The sequence below is a fragment of the Gallus gallus genome, chromosome 18 (genome assembly GCF_016699485.2).
Source record: "Gallus gallus isolate bGalGal1 chromosome 18, bGalGal1.mat.broiler.GRCg7b, whole genome shotgun sequence".
Lineage (NCBI taxonomy): Eukaryota > Metazoa > Chordata > Aves > Galliformes > Phasianidae > Gallus > Gallus gallus.
The window spans coordinates 9936956-9957495 of NC_052549.1; the positions used below are offsets into that span (position 1 = coordinate 9936956).

The 20540-nt window shown below is 58.0% G+C and overlaps 1 protein-coding gene and 1 non-coding gene across 13 annotated transcripts in view; both read right to left on the minus strand.

Moving 5' to 3' along the window:
* BAIAP2 (BAI1 associated protein 2) overlaps positions 1–20540 on the minus strand; it is a 32813-nt gene that overhangs the window by 3698 nt on the left and 8575 nt on the right. For 3 of the 12 annotated variants that reach the window (XM_015295622.4, XM_015295624.4, XM_040649822.2), the window contains exons 4-14: positions 15528–15589; positions 15095–15166; positions 14795–14932; positions 7590–7742; positions 5532–5759; positions 4622–4817; positions 3845–4046; positions 3673–3741; positions 3006–3168; positions 2675–2773; positions 1803–1837 (exon numbers count right to left, since the gene is read on the minus strand). In XM_015295622.4, the coding sequence (XP_015151108.1) occupies positions 1803–1837; positions 2675–2773; positions 3006–3168; positions 3673–3741; positions 3845–4046; positions 4622–4817; positions 5532–5759; positions 7590–7742; positions 14795–14932; positions 15095–15166; positions 15528–15589 (1417 nt within the window). Of the gene's footprint in view, positions 1–262; positions 1352–1802; positions 1838–2674; positions 2774–3005; positions 3169–3672; positions 3742–3844; positions 4047–4621; positions 4818–5531; positions 5760–7589; positions 7743–14794; positions 14933–15094; positions 15167–15527; positions 15590–20540 lie in introns of those variants that run through there. The other 9 variants (XM_015295626.4, XM_046902208.1, XM_040649825.2 and 6 more) reach the window with 6 other exon arrangements.
* MIR6551 (microRNA 6551) lies at positions 5946–6053 on the minus strand. The gene has a single exon (NR_105418.2). It is a non-coding gene; the product is annotated as a microRNA 6551 (primary transcript).

The window sequence follows — 20540 nt, forward strand, 5'->3', positions numbered from 1 at the left end:
ACCCCGCTGGCATGCAGCACCGAAGGGAGCAGAGACGCAGCACAGAGCAGAGAACGGGGTTACACAGCTTTAACCCCTCAGCAAAGCTACTTCAACACAAACAGGTCCGAGCTGAGCGCGGGCACACGGCACTGATGGGATGGGTATGGCCTTTGGCATGGAGGGATGGAGAATGGCAACAACAAAAACCAAAAAGGCATGGCAATGCGGGCGGTGATGGCAGCGCACAGCACGGCAGCCGAAAAAGACACCGAGGCCCAGCTCAATGCAATAAATAAAACTTTTATTCAAACAATAACTCGATACAGGGCACGGTTCTCTCTGGCTTTTGTGTTTTGTTTTTTTTAAAAAAAAAGGAAAAAAAAAAAAAGCTTTCAGCACTTTACAGTCTCCATCCGAGTTCTGCTGGGGTGGTCGGCTCCCCTCTGCCTTCAGCCATTCAGTGCGACATACCCTGGGTTAAAAATCTCTTAGCAAAACTGTGACACCGCTGCAGGGGGGGTCTCATCACCGTCTGCTCATAGTGTATAAAACAAAACCTGGTCCGTGTGGCTGCGCGCTCTGCCAGCCGTGTCCTGATAAAGGGGCACGTGAAAGGTCTTAAAAATCACACCCGAAAAAAGGAAAGGAAGCGTGGCCAGCTCCGTGATGCTGGGACAGACCGTGCCCAGCCCCTTGGCCCCCAGCACGAAGGTGAGGTAACGATACCTTGCTACAAAAAATATATATATATATATATTTATAAAACAACCAGGAGGGACCTGCGGGGCCGCCCTTGAGGCCGGCGGAGCAGCGGCCGCTCCGGTGCCAGGAGCTCAGCCCCATCCACTTCACCCCATAGCCGGGTGGAAGTGGATTCGGGGTGCGGGACCCGCGCCGCCCCGCAGCCCAGCGGGTGCTCGGTAACAGTACGTACACCAGGCCATGCATATTGGGTCCGTCCTGGGGCATTCCTGCCCGCGTCCGCGGCTCGTGTGAAGCCCCAGAGGAGGGATAGTGCATCTCTAACATTCACAAAGTAGTACAAAAAACTGGGTCCCACTAAAAGTGTAAACTGCATCCAGGCTGCTTCAAAGCGAGCACAGACCGATCGGCAGTTTCTGCTCTGAAAAGGCGTCAGAAACAAGGGCACTGTGAACACCGGGGAGGGGTGGAGAAGCACCATGGTTTCCTTGAAGATCACGAGAGAGTTTAAAATCCCAAAGTGGAGAAAGAGAAAAAGGAAGGGAGGGAAAAAAAATAAAAAAATAAAAGGAGGAGGAGGAGAGAGAAGCAGAGCGCTCTTCTGAGCAGCACAGTGCCGCCGTGAGCCCCGAGTCCTCACACCGTGGATACCAGACTGCTGCTGCCGCTGCGGAACAAAGCAGAGGAGGCTGCCCCAGTGCCGCTTCACTCATCGCCCCCGTGTTTATCCCAAGGACCGAGTGCATCCCGTGCATGGCTCTGACCAGGGACAGGGGTCCCCGGCACCCGGGGATGGGGCCCCTGCAGGGGGAGAAGGGAGCGGGGCACCCCAAGAGCTCGGCCCAAAAGGCGGCTGCGGAGACGCAGAGCTCCTCGGAGAGGCACCAGCCCACGGGGTGTGAGGTTGGGTGCATCTGGGGCTGGCCCTGGGACCTGCCCTCTGTGAGACACACTGGGTCCCATTCTGCTCCAAGACATCCATACAGCCAAATCCCAGGCCACCAGGCACAGCCCCCCCCCCCCCCCCCCCCCCCCCAGGGACACCGCGCCACGGCTTTGCCCGGAGCGCACACCAACAACTCGCTTTTATGTAAGGTGATGGGAAGGTTCAGGCTTACCTGCTCACAGACCTCGTCCCATAGTCATCGAGACCCTACAGGAGGAGGAGAGGAAGCACAGTGAGACATGGGCTGCACCCTGCCACTGGAGCGACACAAGGACTGACCAAAGTGCATCGGCACCCGGGGATGCCTGGGCAAGAGCCGATGCATTTGGAGATGGAAGGGAGAGGATGGAGATGGCTTCAACAGGATTCAGACAGCAGGGGTAGAGTTGCACCGTTCTCTTTGGAACAGGACTTGGTCTGGATAAGGGGAAGCAAGAGCTGAACCTGGCTTGCTCTGCCCAGCCCCAGACTTTTGAGATGCGAGACACTTGGAAAGGGGTCAGAAGTCTGAGGTACATCAGTGAAATGCTCCGTGGAAGGGGTTTGTGCTGCATTAACTCCCACCAGAAACCGCGTGGGGTTTGGGACCATTTTCTCCTTCAGCTCTCAGTGGTGGCTCACAGGGCAGCACTGGAACTGCTCGATGTCCCTGGGTCCCCCACGGCCCTGAGCATTCCAGGGACTGCCACCAGCGTCCAGCAGCACCCGTGTCCCTGGAACCACCACAGCCAAGAGAAAACATTCCCTGTGAGCAGCTCATTTCTGGTGGGAGGCTGCCATGGAGTCAGCAAGTGTTGTCCATTGGGGGCTCACGGTGCCGCTTTGTGCCATGGCCCCTCATGCCCTGCCCGTCGTGCCCAGGAGAGCCCAAGCTGACCTTCCCTCCTCATCCCCCTCTCTCCCACTGCTTCCCCTCTTCCCCATCCCATTCTCTGTCAGGAGAGATGCTCGGAAGGGGCTGGGGCCGGGCCAGGCATGAGGGCAGCCAGACAAAACCAGGCGACTGCAAGTCCCAATGGCAACATTGCGTGTGCTCGGACTTACAGCTGTCGACCTAGCGTAAGGCTTGTAGTGGGCGGGTGGTGGTTGGCAGAGGCCACTGGAATAGTCTTTAATTGCACAACCATAGGGCATAAGGTAGTCCTATAAACAATGAACACACCCTGTTGGAGAGGAGCTCCCGGTCACCGACACATGGTTTGCACCACACTAACACCAAGAGCACACTTCAACACATTTCTTCCTGCTCTAAAAACACAGACAGAACACCGTTCCAGGAGAGACCAAAGCTCTGGGACTCATTCAAGCATCTCCCATTTTAAAACACCCCCAAGTTCAGCAAAGCCCCATCGGTGGTCATGGCAGCACGGCTCACCTGGGAGAAGGCGGGCACGGCCACGCTGTATGGCCTCTGCTTGAAGGTGTTGACGTTCTGCGATGGGAAGGCTTGTGAGGACATGCCGTAGTCGGGTGGTGGGATGGCAATGTCATCTTTGTCGAGCAGGTTGCCCGTGCTGCTGCTCTTCCCCTGTTGCAGGCTGGGGGGGGGGGGGACAGCAGGACTGTCAGCAGCAGCCAGCACTGCACAGCACCAGGGAGAAGAGCAAGATGCATAGATCCCTCCCCAGAGCATCCCTCCTGCAGTGCCATCTGTGCCCATCCGTATCCAACGTCTCCATCCCCACCACCCCAAACAAGGCACTGGAAGCAGTTGAGCTCCACAACGCCCCAGGGGACATGGAGCTGCAGCACAAGTATCACCAACACCAAATGCTGCTCTCCGCCACACCAAAGGACATTCTTTGGTGTCCCAACCAAAGAGGACATTCCTTGGTATTCGTGCACACTGTCCCACAGGGGCTTCACAAAGGGCTGATACCAACTCCATTCTGCTCCATGCCTGGAGTTACCCCCAGAACCATGTCCCTTGTCTAGGGGAAAGTAGAAAGTCCCCATCCCAAGGCAGCAACCCCACTCCTGGGGGAAGCACAGGGTCCCCCCCCTGCAAAGCCCCAAGATGTGCCAACACACGGTGCTCCTACCTCGCATGGACCCGCTCACTGCCATCGTTGTCAAGGACACGTGTGTAGGAGAAAGGAAACCAGCCCCTCCTGCAAGACAAAGTCAGGGCATCAGCTGATGGGTACTGATGAAGGAGATGGAAGAGGCTGAACGGAGCTCCCCAGAGCCAGCCCTGAGGGCAGCAGCACTCACAGTTTTGTTTTCTCGCTCTCTCCATAGTGCCACCCATCCCTGGCCTCTGGCACCAGCAGCGTGATGAGGTCTCCCTCCTTGAAGCTCAGGAGGGTGCTGTTATCCCCAGCAGCATGAGAGAAAATGGCCTGCACCCTCGTCCTGCCGTTCCTCTCGAGCCCTGCAGCCATGGAGCTGGAGCGTGGCAGCGTCTTGTTTTCAGCTGGCAGGAGACAATGACAACAAAGGCCCATTCCTTCACCTCTTCAGCACCCAGGATTCCAGCTCCTTTATTCTGCCCCAATAAAGCCCCTGTGTCTGGTTCACCCCCCTGATGCCTCTGCACAGCAGCCCTTCGCTCCCCAGGCTCTGTGCACATCACCCACCACCCTGCAGCACCCTCTGTGCCCACCTTCACCTTTGGCACCCAAGTGTCCTACAGTGCCTTGGAGTCTCATGAGCACTGAAGTGCCCCAGCTGACTCTTTCACGAATATCCCCTCTTCTCCTGCCACATTGGAGAGTTTTGCCCCAACCCCCCTGCATGGGGCAGCAGCACCCTTGTCCTTCAGCACTGTGCAGACACGTGGAAGCCCAGGCAGGATGCAGCCCCTGCTCTTGGCACCACCCAACAGCCACAGAGGAGCAGCCACACCGCGCATCCTCCTTCCCGTTCCTCAACATTTTCCTCCTGAAAAATCCCATCTGTGGGCTCAGAAATGGGCTCCACTCATTTCCTAACACCATCTCCGGCGGTGTGGACGGCACCACTCTGCTGCCGGGCACCAGGGAGCCTCACCTGAGGCGTAGCTGTTTTTCGGGGTGACGTTTTTGCGAACGGGAAGTGTGTTCGAGTAAGAGTCGCTCAGCTGCTTCTGAGGCTGGGGAGGAGACAAAGATTTGGGCTGTGCTGGCTTCACCTCAGACCAGTGGTTGTAATCGTCACTGTCTGGGCCCGAGACTCCATTCACCGCCGGCATGGCCTCCTGCATGCGCTACGGAGAGAGGAGGGGAGGGAGGGGAAGATGGGGACGGCTCCATTAGGGCACCTGGTGAGCTCTGGGGATGGGCACGCAGCGCCTGTGGGGTTCAGCTTCCTCCTCCTGACACGCTGCTGCAAGCTGCCTTACACCCACCAAACCCCTCCTGAGCTCTACTGCTCAGTTGGCACCCCCGGCACTGGACAGGAGAACCTTTACTATGGGTACTTCTATCACGCAAGGTTGCTCCACGCATCTTTGCAACACGCCTTGGCCTCCAGCATTGGGCAGGAGACCCTTTTCTGAGAGCAATTCCATCACACAAGGTTGCTCTGTGCACTTCTGCAGGGTGCCTCAGCCCCCAGCATTGGCCAGGACGCCCATATTTAAGAGCAATTCCACCATGCAAGATTGCTCCGAGCACTTCTGCAGGGTGCCTCAGTGCCAGGCAGGAGATTCTTCCCTAAGGGCAATTCCATCATGCAGGGTTCCTCCATGCACTTTTGTGGGATGCCTTGGTCCCAACCTTGCCAATGCCAGCCCCAAGGTTGGGTGAGTGCAACCCCCAGCTGCCCACCGCCCACCCGAGCCCCAACCCTGGGGTGTCCAACCCCATGCGCCCACGTGTGACAAAGGCAACTTGCTGAGGACAACGGAGACGCTGGCCTGGGCTCATCCCTCCAGCTTTGCTCAGAAGGGCAGGACAACTTCCACAACCGAGATACTTACTCCAACAAAAGGTGCCAGCTCCGGGGGAACAGGGAGAGGTTTGGCACCAGGAATGGGGTCAGAGATGATGAGGTTGGACTTGGATGTAGACAGAGGGCTGGGCATGATGGTGCCATTGCTGCTGGCAGCCATCTGCTGCATCAGCTGGATGGCACGGTCCGGGATCTTGTTGGGATCAGAGCACGACTGCTGCCACAGCGGGAGCTTCTGTGTCAGCATCTCCTTCCCCTGCAAGGAGGGAATTCAGCATGAGGGCACAGGGATGGGCAGCACCCAACCCTGCAGGAGTTTCAGCAAGAAAAGGCCATATGAGGGCACAGCACACTGGATGGGTTCCTTTGTGTATGGCACGAGCAAGGGAAGACCTGGGGACCCACTGCTTCCAGGCTCTGCTAGCAGCAAAGCCAGGAAAGAGTGGCAAAAGAGGGAAGGGAAAGGGAACATCTCTCACAGCCCCACTCCCGCACATGGCTCATGCGGGCTGCAGAGGTGCACCGCTCTCCCCTCCCCAGTAAAACCACCATAAAACTGCAGGTCAGGATTCCCAGGGACACTCCAACGTCAGAAGCTGCAGTGACCGTAGCGGGGTCATGTAAATGTGACAGATGTCTGTGACACCTTCACTGAACACGGAGATGGGAGGATCACACCCGTGCTGTGCACTGTGACAGGCTCAGGGATGAGCTTCTGTTTGGGGCTGCTTGACCCCAGCAGTCTCCACTGCCCACAGCCAGCATGCTGCTCCTGGCTATAGCAAAGGGACAGAGCTGACTTCAGCCAGCTAACGCAGCCACAGCTCCTGAGAGCATCCCATCACACAGCCCCATGGGAGCAGATGTCCCAACCCCCCTCTCCAGGTCTCTCCTCAGGCAAACACAGTGCTCAGCCCCACACACAGCACACCCAGAGCAGAACTGAGCTGCAGGGGGTGGCATTGCGCTCCTGCAGGTGCTCTCATAGGAACACAACCCAATGCACACACCAAAAAAAAAAGCCTCCCACACCCAGCACAGATGCCCCTGAAGGTTTCCTACTGCCCACCTACCCCACACCTCATCACCCACCACCAGCCACTGTGGCCATGCACAGTGTCTGCAGCCCATGCACAGCACTCGGTGCCGACGTTGCACCACCACCCACCCGCTCAGCCTCTCTCTGCAGAACTGCAGCAAGGGCAGGAACAGGAGCATCACCATGCCATGGCCACAGCTGCACTGCAGGTGCCACCACCCATCCTGGGGGGGGGATTGTTCCCCTCTGAAGCAAGCATATGTTGGTGACTGATTCAGCCCTACAGCGCAGCACGAGGATGGAGCTGACTAAGCCCAACTCTTCCCATTGCTCCCCGGTGCCAAGCGCGGTGGTGACAGATGGGTGCCACGAGCGCTGGGGGGTGGCAGGGAACACACAGGAGGGGAGCACGAGGCTGCTGGGAGCTGTGTGCATGCAGCCTGCCTATGGGCTCTGCTCCAGCCCTGTGCAGCCCAGGGGATGGCCCCCAGCCCCTGTAACCAGGCTCGGAAGAGGACAGGGGGCTAGAGCAGATGCTATTGGGTTTGATTCCTTCCTTTGCTATGGACAACGGGTGATGTGGGTGGGAAGGAGCCCTCTGGCAGCTCTACAAGAACTCTGCTCCGATCAGAGCAAGAACATCACCACTTTGCATTTCTTCTGCTTTTATGAATCAGGAGGAGCCGATGCACAAGCATCTGGAGGAGCCCCCAAACCACAGTGATCAGGCACATGGTGGACGCAATGCGTGCAGGTGAACACAGCCCTGCACACCCACCACTATCTCCCCCCTGTGCAGGTTAAACTGCATCAGGAGAAGGCAGATAGCAACAGCACACCCACTGGGGTGTCTGTGCCCCAAAACCCTCCTGGCCAAGAGCTGCCCATGGCAGCCTCCAGCATGCCTTCCTGCAGCATCGCTGCATCCCTGCCCTCCCAGCACCTACAGCTCTTAACTGCAGGGCTCTGCACAGCCCACAGCTTGCACCATCTCAGCCTGCTCCCCGCTGCTCCAAGCTCTCCAGGCACATAGCAGCCCCTTCTCACCTTGGCATGGTAGGTGATTGCACTCTTGGCCACAGCACACTGCTTCTCCACCAGGAAGCAGAACCGCCGCCTCTCCTCGGTCAGAGCTGTCTTGTAGCCATCAGAGACGTAATTCTCCAGCTCACCTTGCTTGTTGCTGATGGCCTCGATGTACTGGAGGGGAAGAAGGAGCAGAGAGGTGACCGCGATGCCCGGTGTGCCCCACAAGCACCCACACCTGTTAGCAGGGGAGATGCTTGCAGGTGGGAGTAGCGGCAGAGCCAGCTCGGGGGATGCCCACGGGGGCTCCTCAGCACAGGACACATACACATGTGCCTGCACATCCCCTCCAACCCACCCGTATTCATCAGAACCCCCCCCACGCAGAGCTGCTGACTCAGCGCGCGGGCTGAGCCGTACTGTGCAGCCGCCCTCTCACCAAACGGGCACTGGAGGCTGTCCGGGCCCTCCCCCACCCCAATGCTGGCAGCAGCCCCCGCTCATCTCCTCTCCTGCACCCCTGGGACAGCAATGCACATAGAACACGTGGGGCTGGGGCAGCGCTGCTGGGTGCCACAGCCCAGAATAGTGTGCATGGGGCACACAGCCCATAGGAGCGTGCAGACAGCATCCTTCCTGGCACTGAGCTTTCTGCTGCAAGCAGCCATTCCTCGATGCCGGCCCCAGCAGGGCCCCTGCCAGCACCGGGCAGGGATGCTGCAGACACAGCAGAAGGAGGCTCTGCTGCTGGCACAGCTCCTGCTCCACCTACATGGCTTCTGCCAGCTTGACTGCTTGGCTGTGCCCGCACACACTCTGCCAGCAGGAGCGGGGCACGCTTGGGGTGGAGCAGAAAACAGCACACGGAGCAGAGCCATGCGGTGCAAGCGTGGCACAGAGCTTCAGAACAGCACAGCAACCACGTCCAGCAGTGCACGTGAGATGTCCCTATCTCCTAAACCAGCCTCTTCCTCCTCCCCTGCCCTCACTCTGTCCTCGGCTCCTCTGCAAGGATCAGCCAGCACCAAACCCCACCAGGAGCACTGCACACCCCCAGCACCAGGACACGTCCTGCACCGAGCGGGGACACATTGCTGCCATTGCCTCCTCCCAGGAGGGCAGAAAGCTCTGAGCAGCCCGGGCACTGCTGAACCTGCTCCAGGAGCCTCTCTGAGACAGGCACTGAACTGGAAATTCAGGGCCCAAAGCAGCTTTGCTGCTTTCTTCATGTTGAACGGTTATTTTTAGCACACTACAGTATTTATTAGCAGACACACAAAATGGAGCAAACCTCAACAAAGCAGCGAGATTCAGTGACGTCCCAGACATCAAAGAGAGCCCAGGGCAGAGCTGGAGTCCCCGCCACCCCACGCAGCGCCCCAACAAGGGGGGGCCCTGCAGGAGGAGGCTGGCACCTGCCTGCTGTGGGGCAGCCCCGCAGCACCAACAGGGCTGAAGGATGGGTAAATATCCCACCTGTAGCCACAAGCATCACTCCTAGGAGAAATTTCCTTCTCCCAGCTCAGGAAATCCAGACCTAAGAACTGCAGCACCACAGGTGTTTGCGCATCCCCCAGGTGAAGCTGCAGGGAGAGCCAGCCTGGGGATGGCACAGGGAGAACGGGAGCAGCAGCTCCCATGTGGGCAGAGCACTGTGCTCTCCACCCCCACCAGTGCCAGCCTGGGGTGCAGAGCCCAAAGGTGTGCGCACGGCAGCACGGATGCTCCAGCCCAGGCATTGCAGGAGGAACCTGAGACAGCAGGGATGCAGCAGCAGGCGCAGAGCCTGGCACCTTCAGCTCAGCAGTTTAATACATGGGGTGGGGGAGGGACACAGGAGGGGCACGCAGTGTGCTGCCAGCCAGGCAGGTAAGCTTCTCCCAGCAATGGGAGACTTCCAGTTTTAATCACTACGACTGCGTGCAAAGCCTTATTTACATCCCTGATTCCAATCTTGCTTTGCAGCTATACTGTTAATTACTTCGCTAACGAAGGGCTTGGCTTAACGGCTGCGACCAGTTAGAACACGTCCATTTGCAAGCAGAGTCTGTGCACTAAATTTAGTGCTCTCGCTTCTCTGTGCACTGCGTGGAGATAAGCACAGCATGCCATGGGTTTGTTCTGAGCACTGCTTTGCACACGGGATCACCCCACGTAATGGCGAGCACTGCCTCACCCGCCGGCCAGCTCTCATTTGGGGTTCACTCCAATGGCAGTGCTGTGTCCCACCTGGGGGTGACACCTGTGCTGCGCAACCCACGGGCACCACTGGGTGCCATCACCACAGCGTCCCCACGGACAGAGCTTCTCATTTAAAGCATCATCTAAACAAAAATCTCATCTCACACGGGAAAGCCCCCCCCACTCCATGGGGACACCCACCGGGCAGTGCTGGCGGTGCCGGAGCCCAGCGCAGGCGCCTCCAGCAGCTCCAGGAAGCTTTTCTGGGTTTCTAGGTTGGAGAAGCCTCAGATAACCCCCCCTCCCCCCACTCCTGAGCGCGTCACCTCGCTGTCACCGGAGCCGCTGACCCAATTAGCACAGCGGCACGTGGTGGGGCCGGAGCCCATCCCGGGGTGCTCACAGGTGGCAGCCCCGAAGGGAGCGGCGCTGCAGGGTGGGGTGGGGACACGGCTGCTGTATGGGGGCACCCGGAGCCCCATAGTGGTACAGCACAGGGATGCACAGCAGGGCATGGCACCGTCCAGCATAGGTGGGGATGCTCCGTTCAGAAAGCCTCTCTGAATTACCCCAGAGCGGCCAGCTAGCACAGGTGGAGCAGCGGCATCATTACTGAACTTCGCCCAAGTCCTTAATAACAACACAGGTGGACTGAAAAAAAAAGAAATCAGTTCAAACCGTTCTACCCAAGAGCACAAGAACTAGTTAAGGATGTAAGCCAAGGGCAATGCTAATCATCACAGCGCTGAGCTCCGCTGCAGAAATCACCGTGACAGATCCTTATCAGCAATTGGGTGCATCTGCCAGCACAGCAAAATGGGCTGAGAGGAGGACCTGCGCAGACAAGAGGGGAGCAAACACAGGGAGCACTCTGAGTGTCACCAGAGGACCATCGCGGGCACAGCCACAAACCTGAGCCGGATGCAGAGCAGGGAGGGCACTGTGACCCTGTGCTGTCCCCAGAACAGAGCTGCTGTCTGGGATGAGGTGAGATGGAACTGGCAGTGCTCGGAGATGGGGGTGAGGAGGCCGATGTGCCGGGCTGATGGGGCAGGAGGCACTGCATGGAAGGAGTGGGACCGCTGTGAGGAGAGGGGATCTATTTAAGGAACCACAAGGGAGAAGAATTAGAAAGTAATGGGATAAAATAAGATAGAAGTTAGGCTGATTAACCAAGAAAGAGCTTCTAAGCTGTCAAATAGTCTCAAGGAAGAGCAGCTCCAAGCCTATAGCAAAGCACGGGGTCAGAGGTGAGACCGGCAGCCCCGGGGATGCTCAGTCCCTTGGCTCTCAGGAAAAGGTCTTCCCATCTCCAGAAGCTGCTCCTTGCATGGAAGTTACACTCCTTGCCTTGGGTTTTATGCTGAATTTTCTACCTCTTCAGCAGGTTTTGAGGACCAGCCCTACCAAGGGGGGTACAACCTGCATCCAGTTCTAGAGGAGCTGGTGCCTGAGCCACATCCCCTCCGTGGAGCCCTGCAAGAAACAGCCCCCCCCAGCAAGCAGGCACCTGGTGTATCCCATCCCCATCTCCATCCCATCGTGGTCACCCCAGCTGAGCTGTGCCCACCAGGTCCTGCCACTGGAGCCCAACAGCTGCCTGCTGCCCACCACTGAAACGCGCTGCGTTCCCCCCTCACACCGCCATCTCACATCAGTTCTGCAGGGCAGTGCCTCATCCTTTTACTATTCCTGTATGCTTTATGTAACACCACGTACACAGCTCTGTGCAGGAACATGCTCCTGCAGCACAGTGCTTCCTGCAGCCAGCCCTTGGCCGTGCAAATGTCCCCTCAACCTGGGGACAGCTCAGGGCAGCCACTCCATGTTGGGATCTGGTGCAGAGATGTGCGTTACATGGGCTGAGTTCTGCCTTCCATAAGGGCCACGAGGCATCTCGGCCAGAGAAAGAGAGGCTTTAGGCTTCATTTCTTTATCAAAATCCATCCACTCGGTTGCGCTTATTTGCAGCAGCTGCTGTGGGAGTTGCAGGAACAGCCCCAGGAAGCAGCACTCGGGCAGCAGGGATGGATGTGACAGCCCAGCACCGAGCACAGCCCCACGCCCTGGCTGTGACACTGCATGCGGACACAGCACCACAGGGCTCAAAGCACGAGGGAACCGGGGGTGAGGTATCTGCAGCCCCGCAGCTTTTACATAATTCCTCCCCGTTTGACTTTCACAGCAGCCCTCGTAACCTGGTTGTGCGCATTCCCCATCAGCCCGCGCTTCCTGACCCATCGCTAAAATTACTGCTCCCGGTGGGAACGGAAAATGAGGTTTCAATTACAAAAGTTTCTAAAAAGCCCCCGGGCTATTTGGCGCAGCGGTGTTTAATGCTTACACCGCTCCCATGGGAGCACGTGGGGACAGCAGCAGGGACTGTCCCTGCACTGACCACTGCCACCCCCAGCTCAGCCTCACAGCGAAGTCGCGCTGCTCACAGCACCAATGGATGGACAGCTTGAGCCCACGCTGCTGCTGCCTCCTTCAGTCGAGGCCCGAAACCCTAAAGCCTCAGCAACCACAGAACAGGGAGGGGAGATTGGGGCAGCACCGCAGCCCAAACCCCCCTTCCCCTGTGCAACAGCTCTGGACTGACTCATCAGAAATCACACACCGGCGCTATTGCCACCTTCAGCAGCACAGCCCTTAACCGCTACCCCTCTGCTGACAATCCCTGCGGCAGCCAAACTGTGCTCTGAGCTGCTGGAAGCAATGAGTCTGTCTTTATGGAAAGCCACGCTCTGCTTTCATCCTGCAAAGCCCCTCCTCGCCCACCAGACCCCGCAACTGCAACGCATCCAAGCTCTCACCGTGCACTGCTGTGCATGCAGCAGCACGGAGCGACCCCAAAACCATGGGTGTGCAACACCCACCCTTATTTCTGCCTTGCACATGGGGTAAACCTGCACTGAGAGGCACAGAGGAGACAATCCCAGACTGTCCCAGCAGGCCCGGACCAATCCCATGCTGTGGGATGAACCGTGGCTGCCCCGTGAGCACGGAGGAGGCAGATAGGAGCAATTTGCTTCCCACAGCATTAAGCACAGAGATGATGACAGAGCATCAGATTCCTGGCTGCTGAGTGCTACAGTAACTTAAGTGGATGAGCCTTCAAAGAAAGAGCATGGTTTTATTGCTTTATTGAATGGGATGAGTTATGTCGGCACCAGCATGCATCTGCCAACAGCAGCTTTCCCATGACAGAACCAAAGCACCACCCGGGCTCCAACCCACCCTCACTGCCCAGAGAAAGGTTTATGGAGTGAGAACCCGCGGTGCGACACGAGCAGCTCCTCCAGCATCAATGGAGGACTCTGATCTGAGATGGGGGAACAAAGCCAGCAGTTGAGCAGTTTCATTGCTCTTTAAGCTTAAAAGCCATCATAAGGCCTTTTTTTTGCCGAGATAAGCACTTCCTAAATACTTACTGCTGAAAGATTAAGGGAATGAAAGCCTGATCCTGTTTTCCTCTTTGCCCGCAGATGATGCGCTATCAGAACTATCCCTATTGGTGCTGCTTTGTGGTGGGAGCACCAAACCATCACTGCTCCTCCTGGCTGCAATGGGTTCCTTTCATTCTCCAGTGCGTGGTGGAGAATGAAAGGTCCCCACAGCAGCCCTGGGGACCCCGCAGGAGCCAGGAGGCCCCAGCAGCGCTGCCCATCCCTACCAGCAGCTCTTGCAGGTGAGGGGACCCCTCTCCAGGTGCCGACACCATGCATTTCCTCCCACAGGGCCGCCCCGCTGCTCAACAGGTCTGCTTCTCAGCAGAGATCAGGAGCAACAGATTGCAGAGACACCAGCGCTCCAAAGTGCTTTCAGCTGCTCAGCTTTCAGGGAAGTGCCAGCCTGCATGTGGGACACCTCAGTCACACTGCAGCAACACCTCCTGAAGATGCTCCAATTAACCGTGCACAAGCAGCTCGGTACAGACACAGGAGCTGGGAGGCTGCAAATGAAATGAGCTCAGCTCAGAGCACTTCAGCTCAGCACAGGGGCTGCGCTCAGCCTGGATGGCTGCTGAAATGTTTTCTTCTCCTTCTGTGTGATTATCCTGATTCATGCTACCGAGGGAACAACCAATCTCCCAGATTTTAGTGCAATTAACAGCATCACTTTCCCAGCTACCTGCTAGTTATTTACTGCATTCCTGTGCACAGCCCCAGCGGTGCTTAGATCACCTTTGGCAGGGCTGTGCTATCAGCCCATCAGCTATCAGTTGCAACAAAATCTGGTCCCAACATAACATCTGTTCTCTTAGACACAGCAGCACGTGATTCCCAGCTTTGGGGTTAAGATTCCTCTTTCTTCCCTGACGAGGACAGCGCTGTGCTGCAGCACTTGCAGCCAGAGCAGCTCTGCAGAGAGATGCACCAACCTCTTGTTAAAGCCTGCCATGCTGAGACAGCTCCAAGAGCAACTCAAATCGAAGCCCACAGACTGATTTGTGTCGCGGGTGCACCTCAACACTGCACCGCAGCCCCTCACCGTGCCCTGGGGTGCATCCAGGGACGCTCAGCAGCCCCGCTCTTCAGCCTGCCGGCAGCCAAAGCTGTGCAAAGGGGCTCTGAGCCCCCAGCCCTGAGCAGCACAGGCACAGCCCCACCAGCACAGAGCAGCCCACGCCGCAGTCACGCAGCCGTGATTCACTCGCCAGCCTCCTCCCGCACGCGCTCGCCACCGGGCGGGCTGGGGGAAGGGCCACCCGTCAGAAGGCACCAAAAATATTTAAGCAAAACACCATCCAGAGGGAGATGGATCTGGCACAACAGAAACTAATGATCTTTTCGGGTTCATTCATTAAGGAGGAGAGGGGAAAGAAAAAAAAAAGCAACCAACTCAACAAACCAGCAGCTGTGGTGGATCCTGCAGGGTTAGTCACCAGCACACCTCCCGCACGGCACCGGCACGGGCTCAGCTTGGGCACGGCCACGTCCCCATGTCATCCCAGTGCCTCCCTGGCTGCGCCTACAGCCCCAGCATGCAGCTGGGAGGGTGATGGGCACAGGGGTGCTGCCCTCCCCCCGCCCCGCTCCTACCTGCAGCTCTTTGTCTGAGTACTTCTGGGGGTTTTTGCTTCCTTGGCTCTTCTTCCGCAGCTTCTTCAGCTCAGCCTGGCACTTGTCGAGCGAGTCACCCTTGTTCCTTTGCTCCGTTTGGTATTTCTTCAGTGCAGCCTGGGGGTGAGAGGGGGAGGCTCAGAGTAGCCCACAGGGGGTGGGGGGGGTGATGGGGCACCCCCAGCCCTGAGAGCAAATGGGGGTTGGGAGACCACATTCCAAGTGGTGACACATCTGACGGCCCAGGCACACGGCCAGGGGCTGAACTGGGACACTTACGCTCAGGTAGCGTGAGTCCAGCTCCACCTTCTGCTCCAGCTGCGTCAGGAGCTCGTTGTGGAAGGACTTCAGCTGCAGGAAGAGAGCAAACACAGGTCGTGAGCTCTGCCACCCGGAGCACCACTGAGCGCTGCCCAGAACCCCTGTGATGGGAACTGGGGCTGCACAAAGCTGACAGCAGGAGGGCAGCGGGGCTGGGGCTGAGCAGGTGAAGGGGATGCTGCCAGCAGCACGGGATGGACAGGTGCTCAGAGAGGGACCCGGTCGCAACGCCAGCAGCTTGGCTTTGGTACGAGCAAATCCCTGGCACCAGCAGGCTTGTGTGGGGCTGGGTGCCCTGGCCAAGCCCTCGCCAACTCCAGAGATCAGATCTGGGGGCTCAGAGGGGTTCTCTCTGCCCAGGCTGAGCACCACAGCACCAACATGTGCTCACCATTTCCTCCAGCTGGTTCTGGATCTGCCTGTGGACTTCAGCCATCTGGAAGAGCACGTCTCCTGGAACGACAAGGCGAGAGGAGGGGGCTTCAGGCACGGAGCTGGGGGCACTCAGACAGTGGGGAGGGATCCGTTCAGCTTTGGAGGCTGTGAGCACAGCATGAAACGGGGCAGCCATGCTGCAGGGGAAGGGCTGTCCCAGCAGAGGGATCCCAGCTCCGCTTCTACTCTTCCTTCAATTCTTCTTTCCCAATACGAGGCCTTCAAGTCTCGTTCCCACTCTGCTTTCCCCAGACAGGAAGAGCCACATCCTGCCCCAAAGCCCCGCCACAGACGGAGCCAGGCAGCCCCATGGAGCCGCTCTGCAGGAGCTGTGCCAGCCTCAGACCCACGGCACCATCAGCCCCAGCCCACACTGGGTCACCCTGCTCCCATCCCCATGGGACCACGCACACGGGCTGCGCTCCAATAGCAAGCAATTAGGAACACTCCGGTCCGACGTGCCTCAGCTCACGACTGAAGCAACTTGTACTTTGCACCCGCACAGCGTGTCTCAAAACTCTGCAAACATTAAAATCTGACCCCTTTGTTCTGGGCAGGCGCCAGCCCCTGCGCTTAGAAAGGGGGAAAATCTCAAAGGGCTGAGGGCGCTGGGACAGGCACGGGGTGGCACAGGGCAGGGAGCAGAGTGGTAATGCACAAAGTAAGGTGACCAGCAGCTCTGCACCCACACCAGTCCAGCTCTCTGCAGCTGAAGCCATGCCGTTAACTTTTACGGCTGCTTTGCAAGGTGCTGAGCAAAGCAAAGCAAAGCAGCCCGCGGTGGCCGTAGTAGTTCCTTCTGCACATCGGTGCTGAAAAGCTCCACGCATGAATGGGAAGGCCTGGGCCAAAGGTTACCCTGACAAGGCTGCAGGAAATTGCTCTCCGGTTGGGCTGCAACCGCTCAATCATAGGAAGTGCACAAATTCCCACTACCAGGAGGGCAAGAAAAGTGACGTCGTGCTGTAGCTCGGCTGAGATTCCTTTTCCTCCATGAGTCTATTGGCACAAAGGTGGCTCTCCTATATTTCCAAAGCTTACGCTGTGCTCTCTCCCCTTCCCATCAGACCAAGCCCAGCAGCAGAAGCAGCCAGGCCAGGGCTCTGCCAACACTGCTGTGCATGGAACACACGCAGGGAAGGGATGGGATGCTCAGAAATAACACACACAGCCCCAGCTCAGCATGGTGCAGCTCTACCCCTGCGCTCCCCACCCAGCTTCCAGCAGCAGGGAGGTGGTGGAGCACCTCCCAGGACACCGATAGCCATCTCTGCTGATACTTTCTCCTCCACCATCCCCTCTGGCTGTTATCACAGCTGAGTGTGGGGAGTTTCAGCCCCGGCTGGATGCCATTCCACATCAAACCGGGCAGGGCAGAGCCGTCCCCTGCACTGCGTGTCTCACTGCCCTACGTGCATGTGCTCCAATGGGGTCAGCACTGCTGCTTTTCCAGCTTGGGTGCTGGGTGAGTGGGTGGGAGGGAGCACCCTGAGCCTGCACAGCTCCTCCAGCACAGCACTGAGCGTAACACTGCGGGGACACCGAGGAGCAGCCCTAGCACGTCTGTGTGGGGAGCACAGAGCACAGGAAGGCTGCAGGCTGCCCGCCCAGCATCAGGTCACAGCGGCTTCCTCTGAGGTTCCTCCCGTGCTGGGAGCCCTAAGGAATTCACTCCGGGTTTCCCATAGCAGCCTCCAAAGCAGGGAGCTCACGCAGGGCAGCGGGCTGAAGCTGAAGGCTCTGAATTGCAGCTGTAACGCCACGCAGAGTCGCACAGACACCTCCAGCACCCCGACAGCCTCACGCTACGTACTGTGAGAAGGCTGCAGACCTCGTTAGGCATTAACATCTCACCCTGAAACCACCCGGACCGACACAGCTTGGCAGCAAGGGGAGAAGTTAAAATGTGACTCAGAGATATCACAGCCTCCGTGAAGCCAAAATACTGCACGCCCCGGCTGAGGGTAGGATCAGCAGCACGGGGCGGTGCACGGAGCTCAGGGGGGGCTCTCCCAGCTCCCTCCCACGCTTCTGGCACCGCGCAGGGGCTGCTTGGAACCCACACACGCAATGATCCCTGCAGCAAACAGCGCGGGTCACATTGGGAATTAGATAGAGGGCGAGCACCGTCTTCGCCCTGTGCCAAAACACACATGCTCCGAGCCAAGAAAGCAAAGCAGAGCGTGAAAGCTGAGGTCAGAAACAAAGAGCCACGGGGTGGGCAGGAGGGCAGTGCCAGGGCCGTGCCTGCTCCGCGGGGAGGCACACGCAGGCCGGGAGCTGCTATTTGCATCGGCGTGACTCACAGTATCGTGCTGGGAGAACTATAGGGGCCATTGTGGGCCCTTCCCCAACCACACCCAGCGAGCAACGGCGAAACAGGTTGTTCCACATCACTGAGATTGCGATGGGGCACCACGCGCAGAGCCAGCTGCCCGGCAGAAGGCAGAGCTGCAGGAACCGGCTGAGCCCGTGGCTCCGTCCCCTCGAGCAAGAGAAGGGCCATTTTGAATGACATATCAAATAATGCAAAGCTGCATAGGAGCACCGGTGCTGGGCACCACTTCCTTGCTCCACAAAGCTCGTGGCCCCGCTCACCAGAGGTTCCCAGACGCAGAGCTCAAACCCAAAGAGGGCAGTGCCAAGCTGTGCTGCTCCTCCCCGCTGCACCCAGCTTCACCCCCTGCTCTGTGGAGGGGAACAGAAGCAACAGCATTGAGAAGGGAAGCAACCAAGCAGGCAAGGAGGAGCATTAGCTCATTAACGAGAGAAAGCAGCAGACAGCAACAGGGCACGTTGTTTGGGCAGCTGCCTCCTCCTGAGCTGTGCGATGGGCAGGAAAGCTCCAACAGTTATTTGCTGGGGGAAAAGCACCAATTTGTGCACAGGGTGAGGTCCCATCTGCTCCCCGTGCACTGCGTCCCGACCTGCCCTGTGATGCACAGCCCCATACAGCCCTGGCTGCAATCAGATGGCATTGCTCAGGGTTTGGCTCAGCCACATTTAGGACAGAAGAGCGCTGCTGAGGACGTCTGCAATCCTATTTCCTCCCCAGAACCAACAGATTGGGATTCAAGCTCACGTGGCACAACCCCAAAAGAGCCCTCGAGTCCCTGAGAAGAGCACTTCATGCCTGAGCCCTCATTCAGACACAAAGGGGCCGGGATCCAACCTCCTATCAGCTCGGACATGAAACTGCAAGGCAACACGGAGGGAGACTCACGCAAGCACTGGAGGGGGGAAGAATACGGGTACAGGGAAACAATCAGCTCTGCATTTCCTCTTCAAAAAGGTTCTATTTATTTATCACAGCCGAAAGGATCATGCAGGATTTGTTGACGTTATATCAGCAGCTCATCAGCATTACAATGATCAGTTCTGTTCCCAGCCTCTGTTCCAGCCCAGCTTGGCAAAGCTTTCCACTTTGGGTTTTTTTTTTTTTTTCTGGAGACAAAGTAAAGAGGAAAAAAAAAAGCCATTGCTTCCCCAGCCCGCCTGGCTGAGCGCAGGGCACATTCCCAGCATGGGGGTACAGCGCCCACCACCAGGACCTCTGCTGGCACAGCGACCTTTGGCATTTGCAGGATCTCTGTCTGCATCTCCACTGCTGCAGGAAACTCCTACCCGAAACGGCTGCAAATCCCATTAGTGGATTAATACATCTCCCCCGAGGATTCAGTGCAGCACAACAAAGCCTCCTAACCGCGCCGAGGCCAACGGGAGCCAGGTGGGACCGCAGCACTGCGTCCCAAAAGGGCCTTTGGGACAGAGCTGGGCTATGCCCTGAGCTCAGAGCCCCTCCTCGGGCATGGGGCACCCACAGGACACTCACCTGGCACCAACACACATTTTGAAAGCCACATACAGGTCCTTTGCGGCTGCGCCCCATTGACACCACGCTGCCTTGGGCATCCGCCGAGGGGACCTTGGTGAAAACCAGCCCCAGGACGGCCCTTCCCCACCCTTGGAGGAGCTTTGTGCATTCAGCCCCCAGCACAACCCAGTGCCACCCACAGAAGCTGCATTTTGAGCAGTACCCGGAAAGCAGGGTACTTTGAGCAGCTCCTGGAAAGGTCCCAGATTGAGCCCAAAGCAAATCCTGCCTGATCAGGCACAGCATTAACTCAGTCCGTCTTCTCACCCTCCCAAAAACAACCTCTCAGCCAAGCCGTGCATGCACACCTGAGAGGAACTGCAGGCTTGGGTCTAACCCTCCAAGTCCCAGAGCTGGACGGGACCAGAGCCAGACGGGTGGGTCACATCCATCCCAGCAACTCAGCTGATGGCAGTGCCAGGAGCAGCCTGGCCCCGACCACACACCAGGCTCAGCTCCTCGAGATGCAAAACCCAGGGCAGTGTGAGGCAGGGCACGCCGGGAGCTGCAACTCGCACCACCGCCTTGGCTGCAAACAGGAAAATCAGACTCTGAACACCCCAAACCTCAGTGGTGGGGCTGGCAGGGCTGTGCCCACCCCACCCGACGCCTGCACCCAGCGCAGAGCCGATTACAGCTCAGGTGCTTCATTACCGCTGGGCTTCCCGTTGCTGCACCAGATTATCCTGTCTCAGCACCGCTGCTAAAATCTGGTGGAGAATTTGTGAGCTATGTGAAGCACTAAGCAGGCGGGGAGCGCAGGGCTAAGCTGGGGGCAGCAGTCTGGCGGGCAGAGGCCGAATGCTTGCAGCAAGGTGAGCGCACAGCATTGCTGCAGCACATGGAACGTGCAAATACAGCGAGCACTGTGCAGCACCAGGCAGCAGGACCCTGTGGCAGACACCCAGCACGTCTGCAGACAGGGATCACCAAGTGGTTTCCCAGCACCCAGCTCAGGGGCTAAGCTCCTCTGAGCTGCACGTGCTACTGAGGCATGGAGTTGGGTGCAGAGCCAGTGTGGATTTGGGACAGAGGTGGCCTTTTTCACCATTTTTAGGCACAGGATCTGCCCTGTTTTCATGTTCTATTGATGAC